Source organism: Pogona vitticeps, chromosome 2 (genome assembly GCF_051106095.1).
Source record: "Pogona vitticeps strain Pit_001003342236 chromosome 2, PviZW2.1, whole genome shotgun sequence".
NCBI lineage: Eukaryota > Metazoa > Chordata > Lepidosauria > Squamata > Agamidae > Pogona > Pogona vitticeps.
In genome coordinates this window covers 95,367,608-95,392,296 of record NC_135784.1, presented here as the reverse complement: position 1 = coordinate 95,392,296, position 24,689 = coordinate 95,367,608, and the positions used below count along the sequence as shown (strand labels likewise).

The 24,689-nt window shown below is 41.7% G+C and overlaps 1 protein-coding gene across 1 annotated transcript in view; it reads right to left on the bottom strand.

The window, feature by feature from the left end:
• CSF1R (colony stimulating factor 1 receptor) overlaps positions 1 to 17,229 on the bottom strand; it is a 46,633-nt gene extending 29,404 nt beyond the window's left edge. Inside the window, exons 1-2 of the mRNA XM_078385647.1 lie at positions 16,965 to 17,229; positions 1,312 to 1,563 (exon numbers count right to left, since the gene is read on the bottom strand). Coding sequence (XP_078241773.1) covers positions 1,312 to 1,563; positions 16,965 to 17,034 — 322 coding nt within the window. The 5' untranslated portion in view covers positions 17,035 to 17,229. The remainder of the gene's footprint in view (positions 1 to 1,311; positions 1,564 to 16,964) is intronic.
• Positions 17,230 to 24,689: the final 7,460 nt, after the last annotated feature.

The window sequence follows — 24,689 nt, the reverse complement described above, 5'->3', positions numbered from 1 at the left end:
GGCTAAGCTAATTCTCCTTGTGATCAGAAAGCTGGTAAATTTGCAATGACAATTGGCAACCAGGATCTGTACTTTCTTATCCAGAGCCAGAACATTGGAACTCTCTTTTGCTCCCACGCCTGCTGCAGTCCACCGTGTGCCAAAAAAAGTGCTGCTAAGGATTTCCCAGGCTCCAGAACAGATTTCTAAGGGGCATGACGAGCTGCGGAAGGACAGAATTTGCAGATTCTGGCAGAAACAACAGAATCCAGCAGAAGTGTTCCATTGGATTTGGGTCAGCCCTATATTCTCCCTCAAACCAGTTGGCACTGGCTGCTGGTTTAAATGCTGAGGCAAATTCAAACGCTTACTCTGGGCTTACGAGGCCCCATATAGCTCAGGATCAGCATATCTGAGAGATCAGCTTCTCCCACAATGATGGTCTGCAGGTTATGCAAACAGGTCTCTGCTTACTGTAACATGGCCTCCTGAGATCCATTTGATTGTGCTACAGAGCAAGACCTCCTCTCTTCCAGCATCACCGTGGGAAATGATCACCCCATAAAGATAAGTCAGACTCCTGGTGTCTTCACTGTCAGCTAAAGAGTTACCTTATTTGCCCTGGCATTATCTTGCTTGTTAATCTTGTTGCTTACTTTTTCTTTTTAATGCCCTATTTTATTATTTTTTAAACAATGGGCTTTATTGTACATGTCTTCATTGTACACCACTATTAACTTTTTTTAAAAAATGAAAAGCAGTATAAAATATTCTTAAATGACTGCATAAAGGCCCAAATTGTGCTTCTTAGTTACACATGCCGGAGCCAATGGGTGTGGGCAGCCTTGGGAATCCCAACAGCGACTCATTAATTGCCAGCTGGAAGCAGCCAAATGTTACACTGTTAGCTTTCCACATCCATAACTAAACAACAGGATTTCGACCAGTAAATAACAAATAAAGAACACATGGTTAATTATATGATGTGAATGCCTCATCATAGTGTTTTACTCATGCACGTGTCATAGTTTATTCTTTAGGATGTTGGTGAGGAACCTTAAGCCTACAATTCCTATCAGCCCTGCTCAGCATGGCCAATGATAGGGGCTTGTGGGAGCTGATCTTCAAAACATCTGAAGGGATAAATGGGCCTTTAAACCATTTGGGGAGCATGTGACAGGAACAGAGAATGAAGCATTATAGTTAGGCATCGTTCAGTCTCGATAGACTATGGTAATGTGCTCTATATGGAGGGCTTGGAACAGCGCCTAGTGTGGCTGAGAAGGCCAATTCGAGAGTGACAGTCCCTTCCACACTGAAGACAAATCCTACCTCTCACAAACAGATACACAGATGCAGTCTCTTTATCAGTACTATTGACATAGGCACATTGGTAATTTCTCATCTCTTTGCATGTGGCCTTCGGTATATAGAGGGTGCCATTGTTGTAGATTGTCGTTTTGGAATCATTCTTTATGCCAATCCACTCCACGCTGGCATTCCCAGAGCAAAATAAGCTCACTTGTTTGTCTTTTTCCACAATCAGAGTGCTTCCATTAGGGGTGATCGTGGGAGATGCTGAGCCTAGGGAGATAAGAAAAAGAGAGTAAGGTGTTGTTTTTTGTATCTTCAGGAACTGTTGGCAAATATTCCCTTTATTAGTTTTGAACTACGGAAGATCAAATAACTTCCTAAGCCAAATCTGATTTTGCAGTGGCTGATCCCCGTGCAAATAACACTTTGGTACCCTGGAAGTTGTCCATGTAAATAATCACGCTTGGATGCTCTTCTAGCAGCAATTCTAGAGTGGTCCTCTTTACAGGTTCATGGCCTGCCTGAGTGAAAGGACAATGGTTTGAAAGGTTTGACCTTTTAGCTAGATAGTTCTCTGAACTCCTTCTGGGCTTCTAAATTTCCAAAGCCCTATGCAGTTGTTTCCTTGTGCATATGCAAGGCTGAATCTGAGGTGGGGATGTGGCCAAACAAGTAAGCCTTCTCCTGAACATTCCCACACAGCTGGCAGCATTTGTGTATTCGTGTGTTAAATGTGAAGTCCTGAAGAGGACCTGCACGTGTGTTCAGCTAAACACCTTTGCAGCATTCCCATGGTTGGAAACCCTGGCTTAGCAGGCGAATGGTGTTATAGACTGCTTTTCAAATCTTCGTGCTCTGACCTCTGGGAGGCAGGGACAGTTGGGAGGAGAGCTTTACTGCCCCACGACTTTAGCCTTATGTGTGAATAGATATATACCTGCCTAGCATCTGCATTAAATGTATAGGGCTTTACTGCCTATGCACCTACAAACATCATTACAGAGACATCATTACAGACTGTGAGCGCTTCACGCTAAAGGAGACTATTGTCTGGAAACTGAAGAATGTGCACTCCATCATCTATGCTGCAAACATGAAAGTCATGCAAGAACTCAGTGCAAAGGTTTTAAGTAGGAGGGAGATTTCATTCCTAAACTGAAAAATCATAAAAAGCTAAAATCAAGGTCTGATAGGAGGCTTTCCACACCCATCCCCACATATTCTTCTGCCACCAAACAAGAAGCACATTAGAAGCAACAACTGGATGAGGAGGAGTGCAAAGTGATTCAGAGAAATGTTAGCAAATGGAGGGAAATCCAAGAAAAGTTAGAAAAGGGCAGAAGGCAAACATGGCAAACAGGCTATGACTCAAGAGTCGGACTTCAATATTTAGACCCTCACCTTTCATGAAAGTTTTATTCCTGACCCATTTAAAAAGACCTGTAGGTTGCTTGCCAGTCCAGGTTCTTATTGCAGTCACTCAAGATATTTATTTATTTATTTATTTATTTATTTATTTATTTATTTATTTATTTATTTATTTATTTATTTATTTATTTATTTATTGTATTTATACCCCACCTATCTAGTCATTTCGACCACTCTAGGCGGCTATGGAGGTGTTAGTCTGTTTCAGCATAATGTAAGCAGTGTTCTGCATTATAAGATGTGGAAAATCACTCCCATTACATTCCTTTAAAACTATGTCTCCAAATTGCTTTAAGAACGGTTGGGTTTGTTGGCGGGGGAGGGACCAGACAAGAGAGCGAGGGACTTAGGGAGCAGGAAATGGCTGAGAAAGTCTGTAATGGTTGTGCATCTATACACACTTCTCCATCCTGTTGCCTTCAAACTATGTTAGACAATATTGCTCACCCTCTCCAGCGAACACAACCAATGAGAGTGTGTGGCAATCTGAGAGCTGCGGTGCATGATCTGAAACAACTCATTCTGGGATGATTAGGAAAACCTAGAAAGAGGAAAAGCCTCCCACCCTTGCTAATGAAGAAAAATGAGATTACCTTCCTGCAGGAGACACATCACAGAAGCAGAACAGGAAACTACTTATACTTGGCGGTTTCAGTGGGTAATGGTATCCAGCCCCAAGCAATTCCACTTCTGCTATTTTTACTAACACCTTTAACTTTTCAATAAAATATAAATGTGTGGAGCTAGAGGCAAAATTCACATTTATTAAGGCATCTTACTTTCTACAGGGATAAATCTCATGCAATTCCTGGTCTGCTGGAGTTGCTGTCATTGGAATTTACTCAATGATTAAAGGGAAATAATTATTAAAGAGGAGACCTGTCGGTTTGGTGAATAATGTGGCAAAAAAACTGAAGTGGAGGGTCTGTACACTCCAATTATCCCAGTTTCCCCAGGATTTTTCAGGGTAGTCTAGCTGGGTCCAACCATCCTCCTTGCCATCCTGTCATGGATTTTGTCGTTAGGCCATGCTGAAATCCAAAATATCTGGACTGGCCAAAGCCTTATCTCCTCTGACTTACTGTACCATCTGCAACAGCCTGGACTGATGCCAACTGCACTGTTAGGACACATGGAAATGGGGAGGAAACTTGCTAAGTTCTGTATCAAATTGTGACCCCTATAATCAAGGTTAAGATACTAACTTTTAAGAGAATTACTCTTCCCCAAAGCACTAAGCAAAGATGATTCCTATTTTCACTGCTTTTTGTTCAGCTTCCTCTCCTGCCATGCACAAAGGGTCCAGGACTCACTGCAGTACAGGCTCTATAGACCTGGGTCTTGGTATATGCCATCAGCTGACCCTGTTTGGGATCTTTTTTTCTGTCATGCTGAAGCACGCTTTTGGAACTGCAACAGAAGGTGTCTATCGCTGGACTAGATCAGACGGAAAGCTCTTTAATCTCTCCAGACTGAGAGCGTAGACCAAAGTCCAGCTGAAATGCATGAGGGACTTCCTCTTCGCCAATGATGCAGCTGTTGTTGCCCACTCTGCTGAAGACCTCCAACAACTTATGAATCATTTTAGCAAGGCCTGCCAAGATTTTGGATTAACAATCAGCCTGAAAAACACACAAGTCATGGGCCAGAGCCCATGAGTCTAGAGAACATGGTAGCTGCTTTGCCAATGCGTTTATCCAGCTCAACATCTAGGAAGAGGGTGTTAGCGATCGTTGAGTCAAGATACACAAAATCATGAACAACCTCCAATTCTTGTGTAGAGATGGTAATAGAGGGAGGTGAGTCCATGCTGGAGGTCTTCAGCAGAGTGGGCAACAACAGCTGCATCATTGGCGAAGAGGAAGTCCCTCATGCATTTCAGCTGGACTTTGATCTACGCTCTCAGTCTGGAGAGATTAAAGAGCTTTCCATCTGATCTAGTCCAGCGATAGACACCTTCTGTTGCAGTTCCAAAAGTGTGCTTCAGCATGACAGCAAAAAAGATCCCAAACAGGGTCAGCGTGAGGACACAGCCCTGTTTCACTTTGCTTCAGATGTGAAAGGGATCTGATGTTGAGCCATCAAAAACTAGAGTGCCCTTCATTTCCTCATGGAAGGACCTGATGATGTTAAGAAGTCAAGGTGGACATCCAATCTTGGGAAGTACTTTAAAAAGGCTGTCCCTGCTAACCAAATCAAAGGCCTTTATAAGATCTATGAAGGCCTCAAAGAGTGGCTGTTGTTGTTCCCTGCATTTCTCCTGCAACTGTCTGAGGGAAAATACCATGTCAGTGGTGGATCTATTAGCTCGAAATTCACACTGTGATTCTGGATAGACTCTGTCTGCAAGCACCTGGAGACGCTTCAGCACAACACAGGCAAGCAACTTCCCTACAATGCTGAGAAGAGAGATCTCACGGTAGTTATTGCAGTTGCCTCTGTCACCTTTGTTCTTATACAATGTGACAATATTTGCATCCTTTATGTCCTGTGGTACTCCACCTTCTCTCCAGCAAAGACAAAAGATTTCATACAGCTCAGTGGTGATGATCTCTTTAAAGCACTTCAGCACTTCAACAGGGATGTTATCCTTCCCAGGTGTGTTGCTGGATATGAGGTATTCCAAGACACTTTTATTTGTGCAAAAGTTGGTTCGCTGTCCAAATCATTCCAAGACAGGCAGGCACTCAATGTTATTCAATGCCTCTTTGGTTACCACATTCTCTCTTGAATATAGCTCAGAGTAGTGCTGTATCCAGCATTCCATCTGCTGTGCTGGATGATCATGCCGGTAGCAGATTTCTTCTGTATTGGACCTAAAGCCTGCTTGATACCGTCAGACATTCCCTTGATGTTACCTGTGTCCCCTGCTATCTGTATCTGAGAGCAGAGCTGAAGCCAATAATCATTAGAACATCTCCTGGCAGTCTGTTGGACTTTGCTACAAGCAACTCGAAGAACCTGCAAGTTGTATTTACTAGGACAGGCTTTGTATGCTGCTAGAGCTCTCCTCTTTTCCTCGATGGCTGGCATCAACTCCACTGAATGGGCTTCAAACCAGTCTGCCATCTTTTTGGTTTTCTTGCCAAATGTAGACAAGGTGTTATAAACAACGTTCTTGAAATGTTCCCATCACTCAGGTCCATTTTCATCAGCTAGGCCTGGAAGGCTTTCCTCAAGCGCTTGGGCAAATTCCTCCACTTTTCTTTGATTGCGAGTCTTGCTGATGTCAATAGGCGGTCTTCCTTCCTTTTTCGTGTGATACAATTTCTTTGTTCGCAGTTTTACTCTACTACACACCAGGGTGTGATCAGTATCACAATCTGCACTCTGGAAGGCTAGAACATCTAGTGAGGATCAAATCAAGCTGACGCCAATGCTTGGATCTTGGATGTCTCCAGGAAACTCTGTGTTGAGCTTCATATTAAAGAATGTGTTGCTGACACAAATACCCCATAATAACAGCAAAACCCCAGCAAGCATTGGCCATTTTTGTTCATCTTCCCAGTGACACATGCCTTACGTATATCCCAGCTGGATTACTGTAATGCACTGTATGTGAAGCTTCCTTTGAAAAGTGTTTGGAAACATCAGGGGGTCAAAAATACAGCAGGCAGGTTGCTGACCTGGGTACAGGGATCACATGCCTCTAAATTCAAAGACTGCCCTACCTCTTTGCTCTGTGCTCTTTCCCTCTCTACATTTTGCTGATGTCTGCTGCTGAAAGCAGTCATGTTTGTCAGTTTGCTGTTTGATCTGTACTATTAATGTCCCAGAGTGAGTTATTGAGACCCTAAGTGCCAATTGATAGGAAAAAATGGGTGAAGAAATCTGGGGAGCTTGAAGTTCTTCTGCTCTGTGAATCCCTCCATGTCTTCTGGGAATTTAACGAAACATTCAAAACTCTGCAACATTCTGAGCAGAGCCCCAACACTGATAAACTATTAAAGAATTCAAGGTGTTCTCAAAGGCTTCCAGAACACGGCCAAACAGCCCAAAAAACCCACAACAACCATGCTGAAGAATTCCCTTGGAGAAATTCAGTGAAAAGCCCCCTATTATCTCATCCCATGTTTCCACAGTTGTGCAGAGCTATACGGAATTTACTACCACAGTGTACAGTGGTGGTCCCCAGCCACTGTATACTGTATACAGCTTTAAGGGACTGGATAGATTAATGGAGGGCAGGGCTATCAATAGTTACTAATTATAGCAGCTACAGGCTCTCTCCAGATTCACAAATAATATTCCAAGAACAGCAACGGCAAAGTGCTATTGCTCTCATGTCCTACTAGAGGTGTCTGGTTGGCAATAGTGGGAAGCAGGACTATGGACTAGGAAGCCATCTTTGGTTTCCTCCAGCAAGGATCAGCTTCTTTTTATTAATACCAGCAATTTTTTAAAATCAGAGATAGCAACTTTTAATGTAGATGTAGACAAGGCTCTGCAATGGACTGGGGCTAAAACGAGTTAGGTTGAGTTAATCTTTGAGTGCACCATATTTCTGTGTTGATTCCCCCACAATTATGCTGAGGTGAAGAATCATCATGGTTAGAGTCAGAAATGGCAGAACTTCTATCAGTCAGTTCGTACAGTAGTTCATAAAGAAGTCCAAGGTTGAGAACTGAACAATGAATCATCATGCCTTAGGAATGGATGCTAGCTTTGTTCAAGATCCAGAAGGATCAAAATCCCAGCCTAAATCAAGGGGAAGAAAGAAGAAAAATCGATCTTCAGGCAGCCACTGCCACTGCCAGTCCCTTTTGTTGAGTCAGCAACCGCACACAATATTTATAATAGGATATGAGGAAGTGAGAAATGAATCAGGACATCAGATCTGCTGAGGAAGGCACGGAGAATAAAAATCTCTGTGGTGCCTTTCAGAAGCAGAGGAAACACATTGAAAATAGTTGTTATGGTTCTGCCTTGAATGGCTGCTCTCTTCCGCACCCCTCCTTCCCCCCTCTTTGGCCCCTCAATATAACTTCTGCTTTTTGAACTTTACTCCAGGTCTTGAAAGAGCACTTTTTTTTGGGGGGGGGGTGTCTTCTTTGATCTTCATAGAAATTGCCCAAATGTTGGTATATTCAATGTTAGCGCTTGCCTTTCTTATTAAAAGAAAATGCTTGGGTCATGGGAGTGCCTTAATTCTGATTAAAATGGTGCCAGCCAGGCTCAGGGACTTAATTGGAACCTTTGGTCCTACGGTGGCAACACACGAAAGATATTTTAACATATTACTCATGTGTTTAGGCATTTGATCCTTTACCTGCTTGCCTGAGTGTAAATCCAATCAATTTCAGGCAAAAATACTTGCATACTAAAGCACATTTATAGTAGTAGTAACAGGAACCAGAAGAAGCTTGGAAGTAACGAGTTATCTTTAATCGATTATGGGTTGGTTTTTTTTCCGGAACAAAAACATTTCGAATCGACATTTCAAAAGCAATGTAACAAGGGGAGAAAAAAATGTAACATGTATTCTAAAGGCATGCAAGAATGCACTAAAATGAGATGCATTGGTAATGGTAACAAGTTATTTAGGTGGGGTTTGTAACAACTTATATAGTGGGTTAACTTTCAGGAAGGACCTTGTCATGGTGCTGTAGGTTAAACTGCAGAATCCTCTGTGCTACAAGGTCAGAAGACCTGCAGTCGTAAGATCGAATCCACGCGACGGAGTGAGCTCCCGTTGCTTGTCCCAGCTCCTGCCAACCTAGCAGTTCGAAAGCATGCCAATGTGAGTAGATAAATAGGTACCAACATGGTGGGAAGGTAAAAGCATTCTGTGTCTAACTTCATCTCTCAATAGACTCATGTCACATTGATTATACTTTTAATTATTCACTATGTAACTTGAAAAAAAATCAAAAATAAAAAAGTTTCCTTTAAAATCAGCTGAAACAGAGTTTTTCAAAAGGAACCAACCAAATCAATGAACTGAGTGAGCCCTATGGGTCTCCTGACTCATACTGATGATGTGCATTGACATAGCATTCCCTTGCCAGTGGCATAGGAAAGGAAGAGACAGAACAGCTTGTTATCAACAGGATTTGTTTCGCCTTGAAGATGTTCAAGGAAATACGATTCAAGAGAAATGGGGCAATGCTGATGACCTCAATGATTGAGGATGTTTGGCAATCAGTTTGTGCAGTATCCAATGTACACGGTCCTTACCATGCCACATTTTGAGGAAGATATAGCTAGTGGTAACAGAGCTGGGAACCTACAGAGAATAAAGCTAATTTTCTTGATGTCAGATCAGTCTGCTTAAGGTTTTTGGGATACCATCTCCATTTTGCAGCAAGGACTCAGTGGTAGAGCACATTGCATTGAGAAGACTGTGTAGGTTCAGTCTCCATGATTTCTAGGTACAGTAGAGAAAGTTTTTGATCCAAAAACACAGAAAGCTACTGTTTGTTGCTGCAGAGTGGACAATAGTGAGTTGGATGGACGAGCAGCCTGATCTGTTTTAAGGCAGCCTCCGAATTTACTATTACACAGTAAAATTAATAATAAAACATTCTCTCCTCGGGTTAACTTTTAACTGAATGATGAGACCAAGGCATACAATGAATTTGTTGACAGTCTGGGAAGGAAACATTTGAAGCAGAGCTACTTCTATGTATTTCTTGGTCTGCTTTCAGCCATTTGGTAACTGTGACCATTTTTACCTCCCATAAGGATAGGGAAATAAAAGTGGAAGAGAGAACAGTAACTGTTGATGCAGTACGAAAAGCAACACACCCTGAAACAGTTATTCATTTCATCATTCTTTCATAAAGCAGCAGGATTGGAGAGACCTGGCAAAATTGTAATAGTAATGAAACAAAAACTTCTAAGACACTTTTAGAATTCACATATATGTTTCTGGGTGAGCTTTTATGGATCAGTTCTACAGTATCCTGTAGATAAAGCTGTGGCTTGGCTATTGTGTTCCATTTGTCTGAAGAAGTTATACTGTATTATGATCACGAAAGCCCACACTGAAAAGGAAATGTTAGTCTCAAAAGATGTTACAACGTTTTTGTTTTTCTTGTTGCTTAAACAAACTTAACACAGCTACCTCTCAGAAAACGGATATAACCATTGATTATGATCATAGGCTAGAGCAGTGGTTCTTAACCTTTGTTACTCGGATGCTTTTGAACTGCAACTCCCAGAAACCCCAGTCAGGACAGCTGGTGGTGAAGGCTTCTGGGAGTTGCAGTCCAAAACTCCTGAGTAACTCAAGGTTAAGAACCAGTGGGCTAGAGCTTGCACTTGCCATTATTCATCCTTCTCTCTCCTTACTCAGTTTACTCTGTTGTTTTCATTATATGGAGGAGCTTTGGTCAACTAAGTAACTACTAAATTTTGCACACATACTCTCTGTGTGTCTGGACAGGAACAGACGTTACACAGTTGGCCTGTTGTTAAAAATGAAAGCCTATTAGTGTTAGGGAGTCATGTCTGAAACAGTTATTTCACGTGTGAGAAATGAAAATAATCCTATGCTTAAGTATTGAGGACCAATTGCAAAACAAAGCGAGGTAGTTTACAAACTCTGGGAGGCGAGAAAAGCTTTCACACCTAATCAGCCTTTAATTATTTCCCTAACAATAGAGGGCTCTAATGTCAATGTCTATAATGTCAATTTCTGCCCTCTATCCCTCTCTCCCAAGTTGCATTGATAAACAGTTTCGAATTGGATTCAGCCTGCTTCAGGCTTTCATTCAGACACCTCCTGACCATCTTTGAAATCAGCTATGTTCAGAAGGTAGTAAAATCCACAGAACACCTGCGATTGTGTAATATATGGATATAGAGAAAGCAAAATCAAGGTGTGTAAAACAAGGTGTGTAACAACACCAATTTACATGCGGCTCCACCAACTTTGTTTGCCTGTAGTGGTCCTGTCAGTTCATGGCATTTCTAACAAAAACATGATTGTTGACTGTCTGAGATAATGCATCAATGCAAAAAGCTCTCAGGAGAGAAACAAATGTTTGCAAAATGGAAGAAGGGCAAAACAAGAAGTAGTCAAAAGATTTCATAAAGATTTATACTCAGGTGAGGAACATTGACAAATAGTTGTAAGAATGAAAACCTATTACATCCCAAATCAAAATGAGAAAACAAATGACAAAGTCCTAATAAATAATATTGGCTCTATTACAGCCAAAAGCAAACACATGCCCTCTTCTATTCCACTAGAATTTCATATTCCACACACAACTATGACTATTTTTTAAATTTTAAAAAAAGTATTTAAATGAGACAACAAATAACCCTAGGTCCCTTATATTTGTTAAACTGTAACATTATAGCAACAGGACTAAAATATTAATTCTAGCTGATCAGTAATGCAAGTTACTGATATACCACTGAATGCTGATGGGGAAAAATAGATTAGTGATCCACAAAAATTAGAAGCTCATCATAACAAAGAACAGTGATTTATTATTTTAATTAAATACTGTATACAATTGACTTCAACAACCCAGCTGCACCCCAATATGAGAACCATAATGAAGAAGTTTAAAACGCTTCCCATGACCAATACATTTGTGAAGCTTAATAATTTTCTAGGGAATTCTGCATTTCTAGTTATTGCACAGTTTTAAAATATTTTATTGACATAACATGGCATGAGAGTCTAGATCAAAGGGCTCTTTCTACAGCAAGGGAGCACCTAGACAACAGCCACAAAACATATTTCGAATGAGCACACTTTCTTTCTTTCTTTCTTTCTTTCTTTCTTTCTTTCTTTCTTTCTTTCTTTCTTTCTTTCTTTCTTTCTTTCTTTCTTTCTTTCTTTCTTTCTTTCTTTCTTTCTTTCCTTCTTTCCTTCTTTCCTTCTTTCTTTCTTTCTTTCTTATTTCATTTCATTTTATTTTATTTTATTTTATTACCCAGCTCTTCTCCCTAAAATGTTTCAGGGTCTTTTAAGGAACCCTGGCCACCATTACTGATTGTCTCATTGAAGGAAGTTGTTGAAGCTTACAGGGGACTCCGTGGTTTGCAGAAGACAGTTTAAAAACGTCTCAGCTAGAACAAATTAAATTAGCTGGCAAGAAGAACAACACCTGACTTTATAAGACAGCAGAAGTCTTGTCCCGCTGTTCATGAGCACTACACATGACCCTTGTGCAATTAGAGTCCTGTCACCATGTTCCTATGCAGTGAATGTGGGGAGGAGAGTATTTTCCAATCAACTTGATTTAACAAGGGTGGGTGTTGGGAAATCCACTCTCCTTTGAAATGGAAGAACGTGCTGGGAAATGTCACTCAGGTCTCATGCAACAATTTACCAGCAGCTATATGCTCCCCATGCAGATGAAAAGAACTTGTGCATATCACGTAGAGCAGAAAAGATTTTTTTCTCTTCCTTTGGTCAATAGTGAAAGAATTCCAGCTGCTGAAATATTAGGTGCTTGGCTATATTTTTATATTCCTGGAATACTTCTCACATGATGTTAGCTCACTTTGCCCTGTTCTTCCCATACCACGCCTCCTTTCCATCAGTTCACCGTATGAAATGATACACTCCTAACTACTATATTTATTCACATCACATTAAGTTTCTTCATCTCTGCATTTTCTTTATTACCTCTGCAATTTTACCATCTTGAATCAAATCAGGACTGCACAGTTAGCTGCACCAAGAGGTATCTCTCCATCATACAGAGCTGGCAACAGGGCCAGAAGTATTAAGATGGCAACATGGTTCATCAGTATGGTTCATTAGCATTGGCGCTGGACTGGGGCATCCCACATACGTGTTTTCTTTTACCCAAAGTTACTAAACAGGTGGACAGGCAGCTGCCATGATTATATTCCCACAAGGGCCTGGAATGAAGCTATATGTCAGGGCATCGTGGAGATGTTAAAATCATGGGTAGCTTGCAACCATAAGTGAAGCACTATGACCGTGTTACTTTTTCTGGCTCCTTCATAGGAGACAGGTCATCCATTTATACACATCCTGTCTGGTACTCACATAGTGGTAACTGAAGTCATCTGTGACCTACAACTCCCAGAAATCCTGGCCAGCACAGCTAGTGGAGAAGGCTTCTGGGAGTTTTAGTCCAAGAACATCTGAGGACCCAAGTTTGGGAACCACTGATCCATGGCACTAAGTAGGACTTTTCTATCAAATCCCACATTTTGCATGAGCATAGATAAAGATATGGAGCTCATGGATATCAAACCACTGCTGGGTTCAAACTAAGGCTTTAAGCAGAGGTTGGACATCACCATGAAAAAGCTTTAGCTGTGGATTTTTTGCATCAAGTGGGAAGTCACACGAGATGCCCCATAAGAAGCCTGAGTTCTACGATTTTATGACACTATACCTGGAGAGAGCACTCAGATATTCCCATGGAATGAATGAACTTTATTGCGGTATAAAACCATATTCCCATTAAAGAAAGTAGGAGAACTTCCGCATGGTTTCTCTCAGAGGAAGAAGGCACATAGATGTCTCTGATACCAGGGACTATGAAAGCGGGACGGCAGTACAGCGCTCAACAACCAAACATTGCAGGTACCAAAAGGAAGCCATGTTGTTCAGCCTGATCACAGTCAAAAGAGTAGGTCTCCCTAAAACTGTTATTTGTTGAAGAGCCACATTTTGATAAGACTGGGGTAGCACGGATGAGATGAAGAGATGAAGAAGGAATTATACTTCACAATTTTGCTGATTTCACCTGCTTAGAAGCTAGACATGTGGAAATGTGGAAAATCTTTCATCTCTTACCTAATTGGAACTGGGGCCTGACCTTTGACCCCTCCGGCATTTAGTTCTCACATTAAAGTTTTGTCCTCAGTGGTGCCGGAATAGATAGCTACACACGAATTGTGTTTATTATTGTTAGTGTACTCGTGTATATAAGCACACAGGCATCCCAGTAACACTTAGCATCCAGCTATGAATTGGGTCATATACAGTATGAGTATTCAGTGATAAGGTACCCATGAAAATGGCAGGCCAGCTTCTGCTACTCTTTCAATGTATGGAAGGACACTTCTGCTGACATTCTTGGCTGATCTGAAGGAATTTTCACACAAAACGTCCGATCAACCCCCATTGTTCACAACCCCCTATTGTTCCTCATCCACTTCCTTTACACTTGCAGTAACTGCTATCTATTGGCTTCACCATATTGCCACAATGCATACCACAATGAACTTCATTGATAGTCTGAACTTCACTTTCTTTCTTCTAACCCAGTTCTGTCCTCTTTGCTATTTTTGGAGGTTAGACCGACAATCAAACTTCTATGCAGTTCCACCTTAGCAACTGTGGGATACCCCTTCTTATAGGGATAGCAAGTCATTTTTTACACAATGGATAGATAAATAAATAATTACATGAATGGGCTAAATTCTGTGATCAGATCCCATCTTTGTTTAGCAGCAGATGAAATCTAGAAAATGGAAGATGATTATTTATTTTACTGGTGAGGAACACCAGTCCAGGCACTTTTTAAAGATTTCAGGCAGGATCCCATCAGAGCCAGCAGCCTTTCCCAGTTTTGAGTTGGTGATTAAAGCTTTAAGTTCCATCATGTATACTGGGTCCCATCATGGTACGTTAGGTGAGATAAGGTGTATGGGATCTAAGTCAGCGGCTTGAGGGTCGAAAAATATGCTGGTAAAATGTTTCTTCCAAACATCTGCAGGGACCTGGGAATCCAGAGAACCTGTCCTGCTATTAAGGGCACCACTAACCAACATGCAGAACTATTTGCTATGGGTTAAACTGGGAAGTATGGATCATTAAATCCCACCTTTCCATTTGCTTTTTTTTTTTTTTTTGCTTCTTTTGAGCTGTTACAAGCTTATACTGCTTTTAAAAATTTGGCATATCCGCTTGTGAGGGACTCTAACTGGTTGATCTGGTAGGATTGATATAGAACCCGTATCTGATTTTTCAGGAGGAGGCAATCTCTGTCTACCCGAGAGTTTGGTTTAAGTTGGAATTGTTATAAGCCCCCTGGTAAAATGGCTGCCATAGGATACTGTTTACTGCTGCCATCAGGTTCTCATAGTAGAGAATGGCCTCTGTCGAGTTTGGTGCCTCAGGCAGATTCTGTTTCAGGTTTGTAAGGTAAATAGAATTCAAGGCAGAGTTTATCTTGTCCTCCATTTTTTGTGACCCTTTCATTCCCTTATAATAGGATGCCTTTCCTACAGTATTAGCTGAGTGAACTGGTGTGTTGGAAACAGGTTGTTCACATTTTACTGTGGTGATGAGGGGGAAATGGTCACTGTCTGTTTGTGCTCCAACATGGAAGTTGACCACCAGGCTGCTCACTAATGGGGAGACTAGTACGTAATTGATGACACTGTTCCCCCGGTGGGAGCAGAATGTGAATTCTCCAGGGTGGTCCTGAGGAGGGGAGCTATTTAGAATAATAGTTTTTCAGTTCCCATGGATAATCTGGCCAGACGGAGCCCTGCTGTACGACACTGAAAAGCAGGAACTCTTTGCTCAGACAAACAGAACGTGCTTCTCTTTGTCACATGGCGGCTTCCCACCATCTAGGGCCCCTGCTGGCTACCTAACCTCAGTTTGCTCACTGCAGGTCTGTAGAGCATTCATGTCGGCTAGACTGAACGTGCTTCCCTCAGCCCTTCTTCAGGGCAGACTTAAGGGAATCCCACACCAAGAAAGACTTTGCCCTTGTGGAAAAGGGTCCCCTGAATTTCTTGTGCATTCACTTTTACACTGCCCATTTTATGAACAAATCAGGAATAACCTAATCCGCCCATTGCTGAAAAAGTTCCAAGGCTTCCAGTTGGTTAATACAATACTGCTTTTTAGACCAAAACCCTTATAAAACAGCACATATAGCAAAGTTTTCTTCTAGCTGCAATGTGTAAGAGGGCAGAGTTTTTCCTGATTACCTAATCTCTCAATGTACCTATCTCCCTGTAGTCCCTCTCATTATTTTACTGTATACCTTTTTTCTGTATGGGTCATATGACCACAATAAATTCTTTAATTCTTAATTCTGTTTTACTGGTGTTTTGGAATTGGGCGATATTAATGAGAAATGTAAAAGGAATGGGTTACTTCAAGAAAAAGCATTCTGAAATACTACTTAGAAATAATTTAAAACTAACATTTAAAACCAAATATCATTTTTCTGGTAAAAAAAAAATCTGATAACTTTCAGTTGGAATAGTATCATACCAGATGCCTTCCTGAATATAAACTTTATCATCGTACAGAGAATGGTGGTTAACGGGTTGCTTGAAAGTATAATAATAAATTTAAAAAAAGACATTTAATACTATGTTTAAGAAGTGACTAGAGTCTATGGGATTACATTCCATTTATTAGAAATCTTCTAAAATTTTATCTAATTTCTTATAGAGAAAGTTTTGGTTTAGAGAAGTTCTTTAACTGAGTATTTTAACTTCTAGATGCCATATGGTAGAGGATAACTTTAAAACAAAACACTCATACCTAAAATGCCTAGTCATTTTTTTTCTGGCAATGTTTTAAAAATCACTTGTAGGTGAAACAGTATCACATCCATTCTCTATCCTGAATACATCAGTTGCCATGCAACACCAACAGACTTCATTCTAACTTGAGTCCAACTATATCTTAGCCTCCTCTTAAACATGTGGAAAAATCCAGAGCATATTTTTCAAAAGAGGACATCACACACAAAAAAATATAAAATTTGCACCCCAAGGTTCAATTGATTATTCAGTCTGTGCCCAAATTATTGGCATGACCTAACTATGGAAGAGTGAAGTCAGGTTAAAGAACAAGAGCTGCAGTCATTAATAAAACATGGCATATGTCAGCGCTAGAAATAGTATCCTGTGCAATTAGAGAACGGGGAAACAAATCCTGTAAGAATCATATGGCTTCTTTCAACAGAGTCTTTGTGTTAGGTCTAGTTCTAGGCGCATGGAACTGGGCTGGTCAAAGAAGTTTTCCATGCTCCATCTCTACCACAGCAACACATCTAACCCTTTGAAAATTGCACACAAAGCTCGGGGTGAGTTGTGTTGCAGGGGGCGGGGAGCCTCAAATCTAGCTTTTCCGAATGGAAAGCTTCCACTCATGGAAGGCAGGCAGATCTTTGATCTCACATATGGCAACAGTTCACTGAGAGATAATTTAGAGATAATTCTAGTTTGTGTTTGGCTCTCCGGGTTATCAGTTTATCCTCCTGTTTATCCCTCCTTCTGCTGTCATAGCCTTATGTCAAGGGAATCAGCAAAAGTTGACCTACCATGGCAGACGGCTGTTATCAGAAGCACCAAAAGGGCTGGGCTCATTGCCCCTGGAATGCAGGACTCCATCCGGCACAGGCCAGGTGGGCTGCAGCGTCAGAACAGGGCCAGCCTCACGGCTCAGGAGCGCTTCCCGAGTAGAAAAGAGATGGGTGAAGCAGAAAACACTGCTAATCCTCCTTCAGTCATGTATCCTCTGTTTCTGTTTTTCACAGTGGAGAAGACACTTCTCCTTTTCTGAAATGACCTCAAGTTAGGAAATTCCTGGTTTAGTTTAAAAAAAAAAGAGCAAGTGAGAAGTGTGTCATAAAAAACACACAAAAAAACACCAACAATAGATGGGGAGGGGAGAAACACCTGCCCATCAAAAAGGCCCCCTCTTTTTATAGTCCAGCACATCTCCACTGCATTGCAGGACTCCTGCCCAAATCATTGATCCCCCTCCCCCCTCCTGTAGTCTCTTGTCTAGCCAAAAAGCTTACTTCAGAAGCCTATAGCACCTTTTGGAGCAGCTTGCTTTGGGGGTGTGTATGCACAAGGGGCTGCAGAAGAAGCACACGAGTCCCAGTTCCATTAAGGGATACCAAAGAATGCCACTGGATCATGGCCCAGAGTTGCACATGTTTTCATGGGTTTGGTTCAGAGCGTGGAAGTAACTAGTGATAACCATAAGCAGTAGTTATTTGGAACGACTGATCCTCTCGTGGCATAACAAAGGCATGGTGAAGTTATGCTGCAGAAGTAATTCACTGAGTGTGAACAATGTTACAACAGGGAACCTCAAGTTACAGTCAAAGGGCATTTAGAGACTTTTTTAAGGGATCTTGAAAGTTTTATGCTATTCTTTTCCGTCCTAATGTTTTTTTTAAAAAGACAACAAAAATAATGGGTGACAAAGTAAGTTTGTAATGAATAATGACAGAGAATGCCTTGTCACATAGAAGAGCGAGTAATGAAAAAATTGGCTTTTAAAAAGAGCTCCACTTTGGTTCTTCATTTAACTTTAAAATAATTAAAAAAAAAACATTTGCAGATGGGGAACTTGTTCAGAAATTCACCAAGGAACAAATAAGTATTTGAAATAGAGAGCTAGAGGACTAGAGGACATCAGGAGTACTGATCCTGCCTCTGTCCTCCACGTATCCATGGATCCTGCAAACACAAAGCCAGTATACATCAGAACACAGCTTGGGGGATGACTAGACATGACTACAGAATTTGGAGCAATCCAGCTTGTGTTTGAAAGGCTGTAATATCAGGTGCAATCTATTTTATCTAACACTTGAGTGGTCCTTCCATTCACATGGCAATGTGTCTTCTCCTGTAAGAAGGATGCAGACCGCACTTCAGATCACTCTAATTTCTCCCCATTTTGATTACTGATGCCCCCTCCCTCACCTCTTCCCTTGCCTGTTACATTATTCTGTGGGCTGCAGCACTTTCTCTTCTTTATTGTTGTTTCATTCAGGTAATCGGCATAGTGCTACAGCACTATGGCAACCTAGCATGGATACTCCCTTATATCTGCTATAGAACTGTGTCACTTAGGGGAATCTATAGAACTGTGTCACTTTCTCCATCATCTGTTCTCCTGTCCTAACCCACTGCATACATCACTGGGTTGTAAATGAAGAAAATGCCACCCACCACTCCATTTGGGAACAAATTTAGCAACCACACAGACTAGAACAGGTTAAGCGGGCGCATTCCCACTTGCGCCAAATGAACTGCAGCCCTAACGGTGTGCCAGAAAGAAGCAAAACAGCTCGCAAAAGGGGCAGGATGGATTGCTCTTACCTAAAACACATGAGGTTGCTGGAAAATAGGGTGAGCCAAACCACACCAAGATAGTGAGCTATATGCTTGCCTGATTGCTCCCTTGGTTTCTGTAAGAGTGGCCTGGAATTCCCAAAGGTTGACATTACCAAGATACATATATGGAACTTTGGACCTGTGTCCCATGCACATGAGATCTTTGTTTGGGCAGGGGATGAAGGCAGCGCTAGTGGGCCCAGCTCCGGCCTCCAGAGAATCACATTTAAAACCAAGCAGACTATGGAAACAAGCAATAGCTCTTTCCTCCTTCATAAGGTACAGGTGGCATACACCAGTGATCCTCAATCTTGGGCCTCCAGATGTTCTTGGACTACAATTCCCAGAAGCCTTCACCACCACCTCAGCTGACTAGGATTTCTGGGAGCTGAAATCCAATAACATCTGGAGGCCCAAGGTTGCAGACCACTGGCATATATACTATCACAGCAGTGGCCCTCTGTATGTAATAAAAAGATGCTGGAAAATTATCCATCACTGCTGTACGAGACCTATTACCCTGTTTTCCTGAAAATAAGACCTAACCTCAAAATAAGCCCTAGTATGATTTTTCAGGATGCTTGTAATATGAGCCCTACACCAAAAATAAGCCCCAGTTAAGTGAAACCCCACCCTCCACCATTGTGCAACAACCAGAAGAAGATGACATGACTGTGTTTGAATAAATGTAATTGTTGTACATGAAAAAAAAATCCCTAAAAATAATCCCTAATGTGTTTTTGGAGCAAAAATTAGTATAAGACCCTGTCTTATTTTCAGGGACACATAGTATTTTTTTTTGTTAGACTTCGTATGAAAGAGCACACACAGAGAAAATAATGGAACTAATTATTATTATGCTGTTACTGCAACTTATGCCAAAAATACTAATACATTTCAAGAGCTCTCCAATCCAAAGGAAATGAAACCTAGCAGTGTCCTCTTTAGAACATATCACTGCTTGGAGAAGCGGAGGAGAACATAACAATCATGCACATGGTTTCTTGCACAATAAGCTAATATCAGACATAGAGACGATTCTGTGTGGAAAGGGTCAAGAGATGCAAAATGGGCCTCACCCCTCAAAACCTGCTTCCCTGATTCCCAAATATATGGCCACATTGCCTTTACACTGAGATTCCTTGGGACAGGGATCTGTTTGTCTTATTTCTGATTTTCCATTAACGGGGATTTAAAGATCCTAGCACTGGCTATTTATTGGAAACTCCTGAAGAGATAGGCTGACATCAGGTATGGAGTTCACATAGTGACTATGTCTGCCTGGAGTAAAGGTGGCTTTCTGTAGATAGGCTGATACAGTGGTACCCCGCCTGATGATGATAATCCGTTCCATAGAAATCGCTGTTTAGCGAAATCATCGACATGTGAAAACTGTTTCCCCATTGGAATGCATTGAAACCTGTTTAACGCATTCCAAAGGGGAAAATACATCGTCGTCCTGCGAAGATTGCCCATAGGGAAGCCATTTTGCGAGCGGCGATCAGCTGTTAAAATGGCTGTCCTGTGAAGCATGGGTCCCAAAAACACAGGGAAGCCATTTTGCGAAGCCGCCAATCAGCTGTAAAAATAGTCATCTTGTGAAAAAATGGTCCGCGAAGCACGGACCAAATCATTGTCCAGCAAAAATCCCCATTGGAATCACTGTTTTGCAAATCGCTATAGCGATCGCAAAACCTCATCATCATGCAGATTCGTTGTTTTACGAGGTTGTTGTCTAGCGAGGTACCACTGTATATAGTCCTGGGGAGGAGCCAACAATTGTGATGCTTATTGGCACTGGTGGCATGGGGAGAGGCAGTTGAGCAGTCCTGGAAAAACATTTTGAAGTGGAAAGCTAAATATCAAGATCTCCAGGCAGCTGTTGTTGCTATGGTATCTGTTGCATGTGCAAGATCAATTGGACAAGTAGTCTAAGGCAGTGGTTCTTAACCTTGAGTAACCCAGGTGTTCTTGGACTGCAAGTCCCAGAAGCTCTGACTAGCATAGCTGGTGGTGAAGGCTTCTGGGAATTGCAGTCCAAGAACACCTGGATTACCCAAGGTTAAGAACCACTGGTCTAAGGGGTTTCAGTGTTAGGATGAGATGATGGTGTTGACATAATGTTTTAGATTTCTTAGGCCCTGGGTAGGGAATGTTCTGAGAGAAGCAAAACTGTACAACAGCTCTGTTTGAATAAGAATGGGACCAAACTGCTGGCCCTTAACATCAAAAAGGTGGCAGAGCAGCTATGAAGCTGACCAACCGGGGAAGGTCCACAAGGGAAGGATAGGGAGCATCCAATTTAAAATGAATCAGCCTGGAGGAATGCAAATGCAAATGTTTCTGATACCCAAATAAAGACAGGGTAGAGATGGGCAATGACTGCACTATAGGTCATGAAAATGGCCCAAAGAGTTATTGAGGAAAAGGCACACTAGAAACATTTGGAGCGAGATGCCACATATGAGTGCTAGACGTTCTGAGCCAAAATGTGGGAGTTGGACTGCTTTGTTTCACAGAAGAACATAGACCAGGAATAATGGAAATTTGCTGAACTGCAGCAAACCAAATATATCTAGTCACAATTGCTGTGCAGAGGACACGGAAAAGGCTTCACTGATGAGGTATGTGTTGTCTTTGCCTTTAGAAATCTAAAGCAACGGAACTTTCTCTGAGCTAAAAAATTAATGAACTGTATTACACTCTGTAATACAGCTCATTAGAAGAATGGGTGCTTTTGAATTGTGGTGCTGGAGGAGACTCCTGGCCTGCAAGGAGAACAAACCTATTTATTTTGAAGGAAAACAACCCTGAGTGCTCACTGGAAGGACAGATCCTGAAGCTGAGGCTCCAGTACTTTGGCCATCTAATGAGAAGAGAAGACTCCCTGGAAAAGACCCTGATGTTGGGGAAATGTGAAGGCAAGAGGAGAAGAGGACGACAGAGGATGAGATGGTTGGACAGTGTCATCGAAGCGACCAACATGAATTTGACCAAACTCTGGGAGGCAGTGGAAGACAGGAGGGTCTGGCGTGATCTGGTCCATGGGGTCACAAAGAGTCGGACATGACTTAATTATTAAACAACAACTACAATTACACTCTGTGAGGCTTGTGAGGAAAGCAAAGACTGATACGGGTGGGAAAAGACATGAGAAGGTTGGGTTAAGAACCCCCTTTCACCTTCCTCTGTAAATGTTCAGTTTTGTCAGCATTTGAAAAGAGGAAGGGAAAGTATTTTGACTTCTCAATAGTTCCGTGGGTTTTAAAAATCATTATTATAAGGCCCTTGGTCCAACTGGGCATGTGCACCAAAGCTTGCACTTGTTGTTGAGTGTAAATTTTATTTTCTTGGGCTCCATGATCACTGCAGATGGAGACAGCAGCCACGAAATTAAAAGACACCTGCTTCTTGGGAGGAAAGTGATGACAAACATTGACAGCATCTTAAAAAGCAGAGACATCACTTTGCCAACAAAAGTCCGAATAGTCAAAGCTATCGTTTTTCCTGTCGTGATGTATGGAAGTGAGAGCTGGACCATAAAGAAAGCTGACCGCCGAAGAATTGATGCCTTTGAATTGTGGTGCTAGAGGAGGCTCTTGAGAGTCCCCTGGAGTGCAAGGAGAACAAACCTTTCCATTCTAAAGGAAATCAACCCTGAGTGCTCACTGGAAGGACAGATCCTGAAGCTGAGGCTCCACTACTTTGGCCATCTCATGAGAAGAGAAGACTCCTTGGAAAAAACCTTGATGTAAGGAAAGTGTGACGGCAAGAGGAGAAGGGGATGACAGAGGATGAGATGGCTGGACAGTGTCTGCGAAGCAACCAGTATGAATTTGACACAACTATGGGAGGCAGTGGAAGACAGGAGGGCCTGGTGTGCTCTGGTCCATGGGGTCACGAAGAGTCAGACATGACTAAACGACTAAACAAACGTAAATTTTTAAAAGCAGTGTGCCAGTTTTGCCATTCAGGAGGTATGGGGAGCATTCCTATCTCCCTTTGTATGAGCTGTGGTCCAAAAAAGGGTAAATTTTCCAAGCTTTACCATCATGAAATGGCAGCAAATTAACGGATCACCTAAAAGGGAGTTGTTCTCAGTACAGTATTATGCAAATCCATTGCTGACATTTTCAGAAGCAGGTTGGCTATCTGGCTCACTGTAGTGTCCCACTTCCGAAACAAGAACTCAGAAATACTTTGTTTGGTCAACCCTGACTAGTGCACTATGCCAGGGGACAACAAGAGTTTGTGCCATGTAGTCTCATCTCTATCTCATCAGAAACAAGTAACATTGAATTCAGTGGGCTTTATTCACCTTTAAACAAGTAAGGGATTGCAGTCTTACAGATTCACTTGTCAGTTTAATAATTTGACCCTGAAAGGGCAACTCTCTCGCTGTACTTGGTGGTATGTAGCACCCTGGTGCTGCTGTCTCTCTGTCATACAGGCCATGCAAAGAATCCTGCTATTATTAACCAGCACGTTACCCCTGATTTTGCACTGCAGCTTTAAGAAGTGAGTAAAATCAAGTTTTACACAAGTTAAGGGACTTATCAGCTTCATAGTGTGTGTAGAAGTGAAATGTGTGAATAAACTAGGTATCAGTTTGAGATTTGCCCAAAATATAGTGTGGGGTGTGAGATAAAGACTCTGCAAAATTCTGCAGAATTCTCTTTTCACAGTGGAAGACAGGAGGGCCTGGCATGCTCTGGTCCATGGGGTCACGAAGAGTTGGACACAACTTAATGGCTAAACAATGACACAGAAATGGGCAATAATCAGCAAATGATAACATTATCCCCATCAGTTTTACTACTTATCTGAATGTAAAGGATACAGTCCAACCTTGGAATACTATAGCTGAAATTTCTTGACCAATTCATGGTTTTCACAGCAGGCAATTTTTTAAAAAAAGGTTTATTTCTCTATTTATTTATTTTTCCAGGAACAAATGCTAACCGAAGGAGAACTGATTCACTTGAAGGAAGGAGCAAGTACTAAATCATCTGCGAAGAGGGGAAACTATGTGTTAGTTTCTTTTGGTAGGAAATTAGAACATACGATAACATCTGAATTTAAATAAATGTAACTGAACTGAAGAGGCTTACCTTGGCTGCCAGCTCTGCCATCTTCCACCCAGGCTTAAAATTGTTGTCCTGGTCTCTGAGGAAATGATAGCAGGTCCAACGTGAGGCCTTCTGGGCTGCCTTCTAAAGAGGCTGTGCTTAATTCACCCAGAAAGCAAGTTTCATCTTAATGACTTCACCCTCATTTATTTATTCACAATATTTTTCATCCCACCTTTCTCCTTAAAAAGGACCCAAGGTGGCTTACATCCTTGAAAGATGATATGGAAAGCTAAAGACAATAGGTATACAAATACTAGGAAAGGTTAAGTTCCTTTCAAAGCATTACTTTTAAGTGCAGGGAATCCACCAGCTGCCAGAAACCAAACAATTATGATTAAATTGAAACATCTGGGTTATATTACTCCCCAGGGCAATGTGACTATTCACAGTTCATATACATTCACCTTCAGCACAACCATAATATGTTTCTACAGATTCTGCCCTACTTAAAGGTTGCAGTTTATCCTTCTGAGAGCAGTAAAATGAGTGCCCAGCTTTGGATGGGGGAGGGGGAGCATGTTATTGTTTGCATAATTATAATTATCTTGTAAACTGCCCAGAGAGTGCTCCAAGCACAAGTCAAGAAAACAAAGCAGTAGCAGCAACAACAAATATTTACTTTTGCGTTGCTAGGAGAAGCCATGTGTGTTAGAACTAACTTCAAAATTGACTGGGGCTGCCAGCATGCTCATTTCCACTCCCTATAAGTTCACTGATGTCTTCTTAGCACTTATGGATGCCAAGGATTTCCCAACTGGCCTAATGGAGTTGGTTCAGTTC